The sequence below is a fragment of the Lutra lutra genome, chromosome 2, assembly GCF_902655055.1.
Source record: "Lutra lutra chromosome 2, mLutLut1.2, whole genome shotgun sequence".
Classification (NCBI taxonomy): Eukaryota; Metazoa; Chordata; class Mammalia; order Carnivora; family Mustelidae; genus Lutra; species Lutra lutra.
In genome coordinates, this window is record NC_062279.1 from 136,677,148 (window position 1) to 136,693,284 (window position 16,137).

General features: G+C 42.8%; 1 protein-coding gene across 2 annotated transcripts in view; it reads left to right on the forward strand.

The window, feature by feature from the left end:
* The first annotated feature begins 3,433 nt into the window (after positions 1-3,433).
* Positions 3,434-16,137, forward strand: part of NOCT (nocturnin) — a 31,108-nt gene continuing 18,404 nt past the window's right edge. The window contains exon 1 of one of the 2 annotated variants that reach the window (XM_047718452.1): positions 3,434-3,861. In XM_047718452.1, the coding sequence (XP_047574408.1) occupies positions 3,672-3,861 (190 nt within the window). In that variant the 5' untranslated portion in view covers positions 3,434-3,671. The remainder of the gene's footprint in view (positions 3,862-16,137) is intronic. The other variant, XM_047718454.1, reaches the window with a different exon arrangement.

Here is a 16,137-nt window from a genome sequence, read left to right on the forward strand (position 1 = left end):
CCTACCTAACTGTAAAAGTCAATGGATTGAGTCCCCACCTTGATCTCTTGGGAGCATTCATCATTGCTACACCCATCCAGAAGCTTTCTGTCCCCTTACTTCTATGACACCAATCTCTCCTTGTTCTCTTCTGACCAAGTTTCAACTCCTTCTCCCTTCTACCAATCTTTAAAGGTACTTGTCTCACAGGGATTTCTTTCTCTCTTTCTTTTAAGATTGTATTTATTTGTCAGAGAGAGCGCACAAGCAGGGGGACCTACAGGCTGAGCAAGAAGCCTGTTGTGAGACTTGATCCCAGGACCCGGGTTGGGATCATGACCTAAGCCAAAGGCAGCTTGCTTCACTGACTGAGCCACCCAGGCTTCCTGCTTCACAGGGATTTCATCCTTAGTGCTTTTCTTATCTCACTCAAAAGTCTTTTCGTGAGTGACCTCACTATCCATGGCTTCAACTCTGGAGCTCTTCTTGAAAGTGTTTGGCCCTGACCCTGTTATGGACTCCAAGTCCCTAGTTTTTATTTGTCTACAAAGTCACTCCACCTAGGTGTTCATGAGCACACCACAGTTAAATGTTCTGACCTTAACTCAGTGCTTAAGAGGAGCATTTCCACCTGTTTTCCTTATCTGGCACTGTTATCCACTACCTAAGTCACACCTAGACTCTGTCTTCTCCCTCGACCTTTAATCTGTCACTCAACCCTGTGGTTTCTCTTTCATACTTCTTAAACCCTTCTCTTTTCCACCATCACTGGCCCTAATTTATTTGCTGAAAGTGGAAGAGAGATGTCCATCAGAATCACCTGTGTAGTTCAAAAAAAAAAGATTAATAAATAACCATGCTTCCACTCCCCCTCCTCCCGAGATTCCAAACCAGCATATGCTCTTTTTCACCTGCACTGTTCTGATTCTTCCCAGGTCTCCAGTCCACCTTCCACACTGTTGACAGGATGATCTTTCAAAACACAACCTAAATAGTGCAAACTATCTGCTTATTTTTTCAGCGGTTCTTCAGAACCCTCAGGATAAAGTCCAAACTCTTCTGAAAACCCTTCACACTTTGGTTCTTGCTCACAGCCTTCTACCTCATCTCCTGCCACTCCCTTATAGGCACTCTGCACTCAAGCCTTATCAAAGTGTGGTACTTTCTGTTCCTGGAGCATCCCTCCTTTCTTTGCCTTGCTGTTTTCAGTGGATATCATCCCTCATCCCTTCCTGCTTAGAAGTCACTGTGTTCCAAATGCCTCTTCTGTCTTTTCCAGGCAATTAGGCATTTTCTGTGTTTCCACGGTATCTTGTTCATATCATAATTCTATATTTATTATCGGATAATTATATTTGGTTTTACACAATGTCTCACCCACTAAACTGTGAACAGACTGTTCAGTTCATTATTTTGTGCCATAATGTAGAGCCTGCACATAATACATACTCAACAAATGTTTACTGAATGAATTTTTGAAGCAAGTTTTATGTTTTTCTGATTGCTTAAAGTGTACAGTGTTTAATGTGTCATAAAAATAATAGTACTGACCCATTCTCAGGATAGAATTGTCCTTTGAAATCCTTTTAATGATGACAGTTTATATTTGAACAGTATTTTTAACTTTTCAAAGCATTTTTCCCCTAACACATTTATTATGAGTATTTCCAAACATAGGGGGAAATAACAGTGAACACTCACATACCCATCACCTAAATTCTAATTTGACATTTTGTTGTACTTGCAAAACACTTTTTATGAGCTAATTTTATTATCACCCTTTATTTTATGTAATGACTAAAGTATGGTTCTATGTTTTATAGATAAGGAAACTGAGACCAAGAGGGCTTAATGACGGGTGCCTGGGTGGCTCAATGGGTTGAGCCTCAGCCTTCGGCTCAGATCATGATCTCAGGGTCCTGGGATCTGGCCCTGCTTCGGGCTCTCTGCTCAATGGGTAGCCTGCTTCCCTCTCTCTCTCTGCCTGTCTCTCTGCCTACTTGTGATCTCTGTCAAATAAATAAATAAAATAAAATAAAAAGAGGGCTTAATGACTTGATAAGGAGATTATCTCCTAGAGTTGCGATCAACTTTGCCAGCTGACTCATCCATACTCTCTGAGTATTGGATATATAATCAGGGTCTGAAAAAAATTTTTAATATTCTTGCTAATGAAAAGCTTCCAATGCCACAAGATAAGAGAATCAGCAAAATCATGGGAAAACCAGCAAGAAAACATTTCTAACTCATAAGTCATCCAAAGAGGAATCCAGTCTTGGGCCACCCTCCCCCTCACTCTACTTCCATTCCTGGTTAGTCATTTCCTACCCGATGGGAGATGTTTCTTCCATCCATACATTTCCAGTACTAGATACAGATCTAGAATATCTTTCTTCTCAGCTGGTCTACTGTCTCCTGCCTTTTCATGTGCCAGAGACACATGATCTCCAATTAAAACACGACCCTGATCATATCTTTGTGTGGCTCACAAAACTTCAATAAGTCACCTTTCCTACCAAATTAAGTCTGGTATAATCTCTGCCAGCCGCACCATAACCTATCTAAGCATCTGTCTTCTTACTCCTTAGCTTCCATCCTACATAACTAAGAATTGTTTTTTCCCCCCGAACACACACACCCAGGGCTTTCTTATTTCCTTTCTTCTTGTATAAATAACCACCACTCCCCTCCCAAATTCCAGGTTTGTTGAATTCTAGACCTCCTAGTCATGGCCCAACTCAAATGCCAATTCTAATATACTTTTGAGAATCCTCAAGACTTTTTTTTTTCCTCTAAACATTTTTTTTTTAATTTCCAATTTTATCTTTTTCTTTTTTCCTCAAGCCTGTTATGACTTCTAATGCCAAGCTTGTGGCTCTTGTGGCACTAATTTTAATCTACCTCGTAGAGCTTTATCGTCTGATTTCTCTTGCTACCTTCTGCCCCCTTTGCTGGAGTATAACACCACTGAGGAAGGGGACATTGTCATAGTCATCATGGCCCTTGCACACAGTGGGTGCTTTATATGCTTAATCTATTTAATTTCACTTAACGCAACCTGTGTTTCCGAAGGGATGGGGTGGATGCCTTTTTCTGTATTCACACTTACATACACACTCACACACTGATACGGTCTTCCACCTGGACACACACGTGTCCCTAGGGCCACAGCCCTGAACGGTCTCGGGACACTCAGCCTGTGGGCGCTTCCATTCCAGCCAGCGGAAGGGGAGGCTGCATTTCTATAAAACACTCTAACAGATACTTATTACTTTAGAACTCCTACAGCCTCCACCCTACAAAGAATTTAAGATCTTCTTCCTGTCGAAATGGTATCACCCTGAGTCCGGGAACCCCAGCCTGGTCGCGCCAGGGTCCGGTCCCACGGATCCCCCCTCCTGGTCTCGCTTGGTCGCGCCCGCTTTGTCAGCGCGCGGCGCTCGCCGGTTACCCTCTAGTTCTCGCCAACCCGCAGCAGACGGCGCCGCTGCTGCCCCAGCTGCTGTTGCTCGTCCATCTCGGGCTCGCCTGCCCAAGACTGCCCCTAGGCCTGGGCCGGGCGACGAGGATACGGAGAGCGTCCGCTCGGACGGCTCCCGAGAGTCTCTGGTTCGCTGGCCTCAACCTCGGCCAGGCTCCGCTCCTCCCGCGCGTGAGGGGCCTCGGTGGTGGCGGCGGCGGCGGCGCCCGGCATGTATCAGAGCCCGCGGCGGCTCTGCTCCGCCCTGCTGCAGAGAGACGCGTCCGGCCTGCGCCGCCTCCCCACCCCCGGAGTGCGCCGCCAGTCGCCTCCGCCGGCGGCCGCCCCCCGGCCCGCGTCCCCCCGGCTACTGGTGGCGGCCTCAGCGGCCTCGGGCGCCGCGAGGTCGTGTTCGCGAACAGGTGAGTGCACGATACTGCGCGGGAGAACGCTGCGGCTCGGAGCGCGGCCGCCGCCTGGAGATGGCGCGGAATGAATGGGAAGTCCCGGGCTGCTGGGGTGTGGGTCAGGCCGAGAAGCGGGTCCTCCCCTCCTCCCTTTTCCGCTTTCTCCTCGCCCTACCTATCCTGGGGCTTGCACGTCCTGTAAGAACTGGAACACTCTTCGGGGTCCCGTGTGATCCTTGGATGCGGTGCCTTTGGCATTTCGCGTTCCTGACTTCGTGCTAAATCTGCCCCTTCCAAGGCCGCAAATTAACTTGTGTCTGTTTTGTCTGTTTTACTTCTTATTGCGCTAGATTTTGTGTGAAAAAGTCACCTCAAGTGATTTTTTTAATCATGTAACTTGTATGATTTAGATGTTACGAATTTTTTATTAAGTCCTGTTAATCGTATAGTAACACACATTTACTTGTTTTACATTTATTTGGATTTTTTTTGAGCCTTCCACTCTTACTACTTAGTCTGTGTCCTGTATACCTGGCTTAAGATCTTGTAAAGGCGATGCCTTCCGCTTGTCAAGAGCCAATTTTATACATCACCTACCCTGGACTTTCCCTTTTGTGCTACCTCCGTTTCTGCTGGAGGACACACCTTACCGTGTCCACAAATTACATATAAATTAATGATACTTTTAAAAATGAGAAATGAAGGTTCTCTTTCAAAAGTGGCAATTCATCACACTATACAGTGCATTTTGGCTGTGCTCAAATTAGGTTATTGCTGTTCAAGACATTCGTCAAACCATCCTGCATTATAAATAACTACATTTTGCTCAGAAAGTTTTGGATTAATTTAATTAGGGCAAAGTGAGCAGTAGAAAGAATATGTTTAATGTGGTTTTCTTTTATTAATGAAAGTGATCATCTAAAATCTAAAAGTGATTGAGTTGGAACTAAGACTTTAAACTATTCTCAGATTATTGTTGGTGAGCGGTTTGGCTGAGACATACTTTTTTTTTCTTTTTTTTTTTTTTTAAGATTTTATTTATTTATTAGACAGAGATCACAAGTAGGCAGAGAGGCAGGCAGAGAGAAGGGGAAGCAGGTTCCCCGCTGCCCAGAGAGCCCGATGTGGGGCTCAATCCCAGGACCCTGGGATCATGACCCGAGCCGGAGGCAGAGGCTTCAACCCACTGAGCCACCCAGGCGCCCCTGAGACATACTTTTAAAATTAGGATGGTTCACCAGGTTACTATAGACTCCAAACTCCATATTCTTTAGAAAGGGTGGACTTGACAGTCCTATTCAGGTTTTTGGCTTTTTGGTTTTTATAGCGCGATGAATACATTCATTACATGAAATTATACTGTTCCTATTCTCAGGGTTTCTTTTCTTCCCCCCTTCCCACCCCCCAGCTTTACAGGAATTTGGCACGTTGTGAAATAGCTGTTAGAATGGGTGCCACCTAGTAACTGTTAGTGTTCTTTCTTGCTGGAAATTTTCAACAGGTCGTTGTTAGGTTGGAGGTAGAAGAAGGAATAAAAGAAAACCAGTTGGTCTCTTCCTGTACCAGCTCATATCTCAGAGTCCCTCAGGCCAAGTTAGTAGTGGTACGTGGGAATACAGATAGCTCCTGTAACACAGATACGGCTAACTGTGCTGATGAAAAAAGGTCAGGTTAGAGAGAGCATTTGGAATGTTAGGCTTTTAACACAGAAAGGTGTTTAATGAACTTTTTAAAAGTCTCTGAAAACCCTAGTTTTACAAATAAAGAACTTGAAAGACCTTTTATGGTACTAAAGTACCATAACTTTAGTAACTTAGTTACTACAAAATCTAGGCAATTTTACTTTTTTTTTTTTTAAAGATTTTATTTGTTTATTTGACAGAGATCACAAGTAGACAGAGAGGCAGGCAGAGAGAGAGAGAGAGAGAGGAGGAAGCAGGCTCCCTGCTGAGCAGAGAGCCCGATGTGGGGCTCGATCCCAGGACCCTGAGATCATGACCTGAGCCGAAGGCAGCGGCTTAACCCACTGAGCCACCCAGGCGCCCCTAGGCAATTTTACTTTTTGCTACAGTTTTAACTTTAGCTACTTGTTAGAAGAAACATGGGAACACATTCACTTATTGCTTGATCTCATTCATTTAAGAAGTCTTTGCAGAATGCCTCACACATACTGTAGGTGCTTTATTATAAGAGGTAAAAGCATGTGAGCCTTAGTCTGCCTTTACAGAGTTTACTCCCTAACAAGAGAAGAGTTTGCACACAAAAAAAATAACTATTTAATGAAATGAAACACCTTTTCTTCTCTTAAAGTTTGCATATGACACGGTGCTGGAGATTGGGAAGTCCCTTTCAGCAAAGATGATCATTTTAGCCTTCAAAACATGATTGATATTTGAGCTCCGTCTTGAAACATGGTTGGGATTGAAAGAAATCAAAATATTTTATTTGGGAAAAGGCAGGAGCAAATAGGGAAAGGCATGAAGCATGGATGCAGCAGGGTGAGAGAAGAGACTGTAAAATGTTTTCCAAAGAGCCTCAGAACCAGCATTAGGTGCTTTTAAAAATGCAGATTAATGGATCCTACTGTAGACCTATTAATAGACTTGTTATTGGTGGGCCCCAGATTCCAGATTATTTTGTATTTCCCAAAGTTTAGGCATCTGGCAAGAGAAGTCTTCAGGTAGCTGAAAGCTACTCTTCCCTCCAAGAGGGTCTGTTGTTGAGGGGCTGGAGGGTAGGTAATGAGTCCCAATCCTTGACTCCATTTGATAATCATTTCCTTCCTAACTTGTGCCCCTTGGCAGTCAGAGGTCACTGGAAAGGTGAGTACAGTCATCAAATCCTAGATGTTACTAGAATTTAAAGGGGAACTTGGAGATAATCTCAGTGTTTTGCTGTCTTTCTCACACAAGGACAGCACCCCCATAAAGAAGCAGCAATTGCCACAGTTACTGTACTAGATGAAATGCAGTCAGGAGTCATCTGTGGGTTTTTAAATGCAGTCTTCCAGATCCCTCCTCCTCAGATAATTAAGAGTTGGCTGAATTAACTGTTCACAACCACTGGAACATGTTGCTTTTTTCTTGGTACAATTTTTAAAGCAAATACCAGCTCATTTCAGGAGGCGGCTCTATTTAGTATGTCTCTTAGCTCTGTGAGTAAGCTGTTTATGAGAGAGAAGAAATGGGAAAGCTTGTAATTATCAAGTTTCTACAGAATAAATTGCTTTCCTTGTGGGAGAACTGAGCTGTTGGAGGCATTTGTGTTAATAATCATGTCTTCAGAATCACATTCAGCACACTTACATACGAACATTTGCAAGTCATTTAATCTTGCTTGCTATCTCAACACTGGACTTTACCTAGAAAAGATTCATTCAATCCAGAAATTTTATTGAACAGAGTACACTTAAAAGGTCCATATTGTATCACATGACTACATGCAGCAGGAATTGAGGAGACAGAAATCAGTATGGCTGGTAGATTCATTGGGAAAAAAACTGCTTTGAATAGGGAAAAGGAGGGTACATCTGTGGAAGGGAGCATGGTGGATGATGGGGAGAGAAGAGGACGTGAGAAGGTGGCAGGTATGCAAGCAGTGATGAACACCATCAGAAAAAGAGGTACTTCAAAAATCTGGGATGCTTGTTAAAATATAGATTTCTTGTATTTGACCTACGTACTTCAGTCAGTTGCTTCCTGGAGAAGCCTGGTTAAGTTGTATATTTAACAAGTTCCCCAGGTGATTCTTTCTGGAAATCTTGGGGAATATTTTATAAGCTTCACTCCTCTTTCCAAAGGTATGTATTTCTGGAAAGTTCGAGAAACCTGGGAGAGGATTCTGGAAGAGTGTTAAAGTCTGTGAGCTTGGGCCCCCAGGCATTTTGGAAGCCTCTGAGCAAGAACGTTTACCAGAACAAAAGCAGGCTTTATGAAAGGGGAAGAGTTGGTGTATTTATGAAAGTTCAGTGAGCGGGGGCGCCTGGGTGGCTCAGTGGGTTAAGCCGTTGCCTTCGGCTCAGGTCATGATCCCAGGTCCTGGGTTCGAGCCCCACATCGGGCTTTCTGCTCAGCAGGGAGCCTGCTTCCTCCTCTCTCTCTGCCTGCCTCTCTGCCTACTTGTGATTTCTCTCGGTCAAATAAATAAATAAAATCTTTAAAAAAAAAGAAAGAGGGGCGCCTGGGTGGCTCAGTGGGTTAAGCCGCTGCCTTCGGCTCGGGTCATGATCTCAGGGTCCTGGGATCGAGCCCCGCGTCGGGCTCTCTGCTCAGCGGGGAGCCTGCTTCCTCCTCTCTCTCTGCCTGCCTCTCTGCCTGCTTGTGATCTCTCTGTCAAATAAATAAATAAATAAATCTTTAAAAAAAAAAAAAAAGAAAGAAAGAAAGTTCAGTGAGGGAAACTTGAGTCTGACGTTGTACTGGAAGTGGATCAGTGTAGTTGTACAACTTTGGGAGTGGGTAGGTGGATAAGTATAAAACCATATAGGTTTCAGTGATGTCTGTTAAGGAGAAGTGAGGCAATTTCTGATTTCTTAGAGGGAGGAGGAAGAAGTGAGGAAGCATCTGTATTTGCTTAAATTCTAATCAGGATTTATAGACTTGAATAAGTACTGAGAAATTTAAGATGATGTGCACGGATGTTTGGCTTCATACTAAACTCACTTGTATTTTCATAAAAAGCAGCTAAAATATTTTGGATTTATTGTCGGAATAGGCAAAAACCAGGGCACCTAGGTGGCTCAGTCTGTTACATGTCTCACTCTTGGCTTCAGCTCAGGTCATGATCTCAGGGAGGTATGATGGAGCCCCGCATTGGACTCCTCACTCAGCATGGAGTCTGCCTGAGATTCTCTGCCTCTCCCTCTGTCCCTCCCTCCCATATGCTCACTTGTGCACACTCTTTTTAAAACTCTCTTCTCTAAAATAAATAAATCTTAAAAAAAAAAAAAAGCAAAACCAGCCTTCCCACAGGAAGGAGTAAGACCTCAAGTGGATAATTTTAGTTGTCCTCTAGTCTCCACATGGTGTCAAAGCAACACTTAACATACTGTTACCATGAATTCTTTGTCAGGGATGTGGGCAGGAGTGCTCAGGGGGAAAGAAGGATAAAGAAAATTATTAGTCATATTTGAATGCCCCCCCAAAAAATACTCTTTTCTCCTTCCAGTATCAACAAATGCCTGTGCACACTTAGATCTTCTGAATTTTAACATGGGGCTTGAGCATCTGGTGATTCTGTTGTACAGCCCAGACTGACAGCCACTTACTGACCACACACACAGGTGGACACCCATCCAGTGAAGAGATGTGTTTTACTAAATACACAGAAGCCTGCTAGAAGTTTCTTACCAACACATTGATTCCCATGCCTCCAAAAGTTAGATTCTGCCATTGAATTATAGGGGATTGTACAGAAAGGAAAATTTTACATATATTTATATGTATATATGTATGATATATGTGTATATATCTATGTATAATACAGATATGTATGTGTATGTTTTGTGTATATATATATATATATATATATATGTTTATATATGTACATGTGTACATTCTTGGCCGTGTGGGGAGAGCTTGGGAAGGGAGGGCAGAGGGAGAGAATCTCAAGCAGGCTCCCACCCAGCTCAGAGCCCAGGGCTCAATCTCAGAACCCTGATATCATGACCTGAGCCAAAATCAAGAGTCATGCTTAACCAATTGAGCCACCCAGACACCCCAAAAGGAAAATTTTAAAGCCAGTTTTATTCCATTTTCAGAATTGGAGTAGTATGGGAAGTCCACGAAAATAAAAGTTAACAATGCAGACAAAATTACAGTATAGAATTGATGCAGTAGAATGTCCAGGGAGTCCCTTAATCTTGTTGTGCCTGCTCCCACTGACTTCCTTTCCCCCAGCTCTTTGAGCTTCTGAAAGTCCTTGAGTCGGGTCCATTGCCGGTCTCCGGATAAACTTGTGCCAGGGTACAAAGTAAATTAGTTTGCAGATTCTAAAGATACCTTGAATACAATAGTTTTATATTTCCTTTTTATGTTTTGCTGTCATGAATGTCAGCCATTATTGAGAGACTGTGGAAAGAAGTTTGTCTTTCAAATCTTCTAGGTCAAATAGGTTTGCTGAGACCTATTCTGGAATTAGTTTCTCTTTCACATGGTTCATGATTCTGAATTTTATTTGGAAAAAAGTCATGATGATTTTTTAAATTGTCTAGAAAGGAGTAACATGCCCATTAATAAAAATCTTTTTTCCTCAAAACTTTAAATGTCTTTATGAGTATTGATTATTTCTAGAAGCTTACAGGATTTTTCTTATCCTTTGTGTTCCAAAATTCCATCAGGAAAAATGTCTCAGCATTGGGCAAGCCCATTTAATCTAAAGGCATACCTTTATTTCTTTCTTTTTAAGATTTTATTTATTTACAGAGAGCAAGCACAGCAGGGGGAGAAGCAGGCTCGCTGAGCAAGGAGATGTGGGGCTCCACCCCAGGACTCTGGGATCATGACCTGAACCGAAGGCAGACACATAATGACTGAGCCACCCAGGTGCCTCTAGAATCTCCTTTCTTTAGCACAGGGAAAAGTGTCTTATTTTTTGGATCATTTAATCAACTCTGTCATCTCTTACTCTCATGTTCTTAAACTCCTGTTAGATTGGTGGCCATGTAGATCTATCCTGTATGTCTCTTCTCTTGTTTTTTATTTTTAACTTTTTAATTTTAATTTTTTTTTTTTAAGATTTTATTTATTCGACAGAGAGAGACACAGTGAGAGAGGGAACACAAGCAGGGGGAGTGGGAGAGGGAGAAGCAGGCATCCTGCTGAGCAGAGATGATGCGGGCCTCCATCCCAGGACCTCGGTATCACAACCTGAGCCAAAGGCAGATGCCTAACAACTGAGCCACCCACGTGCCCTTTTCTCTTATTTTTTAATGTCTTTATCTTTTCTCCATTTTGTGAGTTTTTCTGAATATTTCTATTTTGCAGTCATTTATTTTTAAAAAATTTTTTAAAGATTTTATTTATATGTCAGAGAGCCTGCACAAGGAGGGGGAACAGCAGGCTGAGGGAGAAGCAGGCTCCCTGTTGAGCAAGGAGCCTGATGATGCCGGGCTCAATGCCAGGACCCTGGGATGGTGACCTGAGTCAAAGGCAGCCGCTTAACCGACTGAGCACCCAGGTGTCCCTCTATTTTGTAGTCATTTAAAATTTCTAGACATTTTCCCTTTTTTGATAGAATCCTATTCTTGTTTCATGTCCATAATACTCTCTTGCTTGCCTTATTTATTTGTCAGGAGAGAGAGAGAGAGAGTGCACAGACAAAGGGAGAAGCAGGCTCCCTACTGAGCAGGAAAGCCTATGATGCGGGGTTTGATGGCTGGCAGGGCTCAATCCCAAGACCCAGGAATCAAGACCTGAGACGGGGGCACCTGGGTGGCTCAGTGGGTTAAGCCTCTGCCTTCGGCTCAGGTCATGATCTCGGGGTCTGGGATCGAGCCCCGCATCGGGCTCTCTGCTCGGCGGGGAGCCTGCTTCCCTTCCTCTCTCTCTGCCTGCCTCTCTGCCTACTTGTGATCTCTCTCTGTCAAATAAATAAATAAAATCTTAAAAAAAAAAAAAAAAAAGACCTGAGACGAAGGCAGACCCTTAGCCACTGGGCGGATGACTGAGCCACCCAGGTGTCCTCTGCTGTAGCTTTAAAGGTAATGTAGATATGTATTCCTGTTTTTCCCACAGGCCTCTCCTAAAGGGGAGAGCAGTTTATGTGTTCTGTAAGTGGGAGGTTTATGTGGTGGGTGGACAGGTAGGCTCCCCTAGGAGGGAGCAGGCTAGAGTTAACTCCTCTTTAAATATTCTTGAGGTCAGAGTTAGACCTTGATCTTGTCTGCTAGCTTGCTTGCTTTCTTAATTTTTATTTATTTATTAGTAATCTCTACACCCAGCATAAGGCTCAGAGTCACTGCCCAAGTTAAAAAGAGTCTCATGCTCTTCTGACTGAGCTGAGCCAGCCAGGCTCCCCCAGTCTGCTTTTCCTTTAGATCTGTCACCCTTGGTAGCCCTTCGGAGGCATATATCCCGCTTTTCTTTGAAGCATTCTCTGGTTTATCCCACAGGCAGAAGCCACCCTTACTGGCTTCTGTCTAAGAGGGAAGCAGTACAACTAGCTCGCTGTTTTCAGAAGTCATAGTTAAAAGAATTACCCTAACAATTGCCCCTCAGCTTCTCCTGCCCTTTGTCTTTCTTGACTCAGCTTTGAGTTTCTTCAGAGCTCCCTTGGAAGAACCGTGTTTAATGGACCTGTGGTAACTTGTACTGTATTTTCCTTCACTCTGATTTTCTCTGCTAATGCATATCTGTCTGTTTCTACCTTTTGGTATTCTTCCAAATTTTTGGCCCGTTGGTGGCATCCTTTCTTGTCTTCCCATACTATTGTTTCATTCTTTATAAAAATTTGAATACAACTACTTTATTCCTGAAAGTTCTTGGGAAGGAGAGAGTGAATGTATGTTCTGCTTCATACCTGGTGACCTATTGAGTATAACATTTCAACTCCCATTTTCTTTTTTTTTAATTATTTGTTTCAATCCCCATTTTAAAAATGAGTGGTGGGAATAGAGATTTTAAAGCTGTTAACATTTTCACTTCAGATTGTGGAAGATCATTCTTTTTCTTCATGTCCCTTAATTATTCAAGGAAGGCCATGGAAATTTGTATGTGAAAATCGTTTTCTCTTATTTCAAGTGACTGAAAATCTTTTATTGGTTTTGTGAAATACATACAGAGTGGCTATAAAATATTTCAGTATATTCTAGAACAGAGGTCTGCAAACTTTCGCTGAAAAGTAGGCAATATTTTAAACTTTGTGGGCCATAATGTCTGTGTCACAGCTACTCAGCTCTGTTTTTGTAGTGTGGAAGCTGCCCTAGACAGGACATAAGCTTCCAGACCCTGAAATTTGAATTTCATACAGTTTTCCTATGTCATGAAATACTATTATTATGATTTTTTTTCAAACATTAAAAAATGTGCAAGATCACCAGCCGCACAAAACAGGGGTGCCGACTAGATGCAGCCCATGGGTTATAGTTGGTGGACTCCTGATCACAAAGGAAAAGGTCTGTATTATCAGTAGATTTTTCCTTTTAGCTTTCATTTTCCATTCACAACTAAAAACAGACCATTTTCTTAGGCATCATGTAGTAACACAAACTTAATGTCTTAGTGGAAAGCAGTTATCCCACCAGATTCTGTCAGTTTCTACCTTTTCATATTTCACTTCAGAGCCATTATGCTAGAAAAACCCAGTTTGTAGAAATGGTTGGTCAGCCAACAGTTGAGCACCAATTAAAACATTTAACCTAAGCTTTGATTGTGGAGGGATTTCTTTTTCCTTAGTGATAATTTTTTTTCTTTTTTTAAAAGATTTTATTTATTTGACAGATCACAAGTAGGCAGAGAGGCAACCAGAGAGAGGGGGAAGCAGGCTCCCTGCTGAGCAGAGAGCCCTCTGTAGGGCTCGATCCCAGGACCCCAAGGTCATGACTTGAGCCTAAAGCAGAGGCTCAACCCACTGAGCCACCCAGGCGCCCCTTCTTGGTGATATTTTCTAGATGAATCTGGCATGACGAGGTATGGCTTAGCCGGAAAACATTTTCGCATTCTTGTTTAGTCTGTGACTGCTGCCTAGTGAAGAAAGGTCGTTTGGATTGTCACACTGTGTCTAGGTGTTTGTATTTTTAGACATGGTTAGGTTGAGAGTCATGACCTTCACTTGGTATCTCTAATAATGCCACGCAGGTTGTTAACACTGCTCTGTACACTCTGTGCCATGCCAGTGCGTGTGCCGTGGTGGCAGTGACGTCGACAGACGGAGAAGGTGGAATTCGACCTCTGTTTATTCCTGTGTGTGCCCTGGCAAGGCACCATTGCAGTTGTCCTGTCAGTCCTGTCGGAGATGCTGATGAGCAACAGTCCAAGGTGCGGGTAACTTTCTCTAAGGCCAGACGCCTCAGGAGTTGTGCAGTCTTAAAAAACTGTGTCCTGATGTCTCAGTATCTGTTTCTATCATATGCAATACCTACTTTGGTGGATTGTTGGAAAGAGTAATGAAAATACGTGGAAGGAGTATGGCCTGTGGGCTCTCAGATGTTAAGAGCCAGCCGTCTCTTTAAACCCAGGAAGTGAACTTTGCTAAATATAACAGAATAGTGAACATTTAACTGACCACTTAGGGTTACTAGGTATATCTAGTTTAATTCTCAATCCTCCCAGTAACCCAGTGAAGTGAATTAGAGTGAACCTCAGATGAAGAAACTGCGTCCCCAAAAATGTGAGTAGCTTGTTCAGGATCTCATTAGTAGAAGGAGGAGCTGGGGTTTGATGCAAGCCAGCCTAACTGGAGTCCCTGTGTTTAAGACTGTTTTTGCTTCTGCTGAACTGACAGTACTGAGAATAGTTGAGCCTTTGGCCATAGTACTTTCATGTACTAAGTGCTCTGTGCATGCCTGTCACATTTAATCCGTGATGCTGAATAGCAGATTTGAAGACTGGACACTGACTAAAATATTTAATCCTCACCAGAAAATAGTATCTTCCTAAATTGGCACTTAGAATCCAGTTCCTAGGATCCAGGAATTAATGTCCTTCACGTCCACATTCATACACAAAATTTGAAGGTGCTTATGTGCAGTTAACAGTGGACCTGTGTACTAACACAGAGAGAGGGCCCCAACTACAGTCTCAACCAAACTCTGGTTAAGTTTCACCGTGACTCGGGACAAGTCACTTAAACTTCTGAACCTCAGTGTCCTTACCTGGGAAGAGCCAAGGACTTTGACAGGGTTCCTTGGCACTTCGCTCTCTCTTGGCTTTGTGTCTGTGTTTGTTTGTTATTCCAGTTTAGTTGGCATATACATATATACACATATATACAGTGTTATAGTAGTTTCAGCATCTTCTGTCAACAGTTTTAAATGCCCTGGGCGAGGTGTTTGAGGAAGTGGTAAACGAAGTAGACACAGTCCCTGCTCTTTTGGAATTTACAGTCTAATAAGTAAAGGACAGGGTTTGTAGTACAAATGTCAAGGACAACTTCAGAGAAGCAGGCCATGTGGAAGGAAGAGGGAGGCACTAGGGCTTTTGAGTCATAAAGCTGTACAGGCAGGGAAGTTGGAAATCTTTATTTACTGATTTTTTTCAATAAATATTAAATAAATATACCTCATGCCCAACAATCCAAGCTGGTTATGTTGCTTATCTTTGCCTATCACCACTAATTTGTCTTGAAGGTGGCTGCATTTATTCAGGAACTCTAAGAAGGCTAATGAAAATTTGCTTGCTGCTGAAGGAATGATGTGAACTTTCTGAGGTAGTTCAACGCAAGGCCAGTAGATGGTAGCAAAGGATTGCTGTTTCCATGATGCCTTCCTGTGATGTAGGTAGCTTACAGTTTTTGTGTACTCCACTTTTTGAGGTTTCCTTGGGCCGAGGTTGGTCAGCTCCAGCAGCTTCCCAGGTGTGTATGCACATTATCCTGGTCTTTGTTTAGTTTTTGGTGTTTAATCAGCAATTTTTGCCAAGCCACAGTTTCAGGAGACTAAGCTCAAACTAATTTTGAGAGAAATTCACAGGCTGAATTGTTTGGGCAAACTCCAGTGTATGCAACTGCTGAGTAACTAGAAACATGTGAACAGATGTCTCTCTGGTGTAATTTCTAAATGCTCTTAGACTGGTTGGAATGGTAGGCCCAGCCAGTTTGGGTCTCAACTGTTATATGATTCTCGTCCAGCATTCTGATCATTGGTGTGAAAGTGTTTCATTTAACCCTGATCATTTCCCTCTGATGGTTGGCACTCTTAGGCACTGATACTGTGGTCTGCCTGTTGCTTCAGAAGTGAGATGAAGAGTAAACATATTTTCTGTATTTTTGTGATTAGCCCACTTCTGCTTTGTTTTCTGGGAAAGAGAGGACTAAACGGGGGATGTTTACATACTACAACTATATTTCAGGAATCTAAATCTCAATTCTCTGGCAAATCTTAAAAGGCTCTCATGAGGGAGGTGAGCGTTATTTGTTCCTATAAAGTAAAATAGCTGTGAGATATTAATGTAAGGAATGAAGGCGTCCATTTCTAAATGGAAATAGGGTTATAGAAAGAAGAAAAGGCAGGGGATTGAAGTGTTATTGTTAAATCATAGCTAGGATAAGAAATGAAGCTATTTTGATCTGCCTGTTGCCCGTACAATTTATATAATGTGTACCACACTCAGGATGACAGCTGGTACTTTTCCTAGT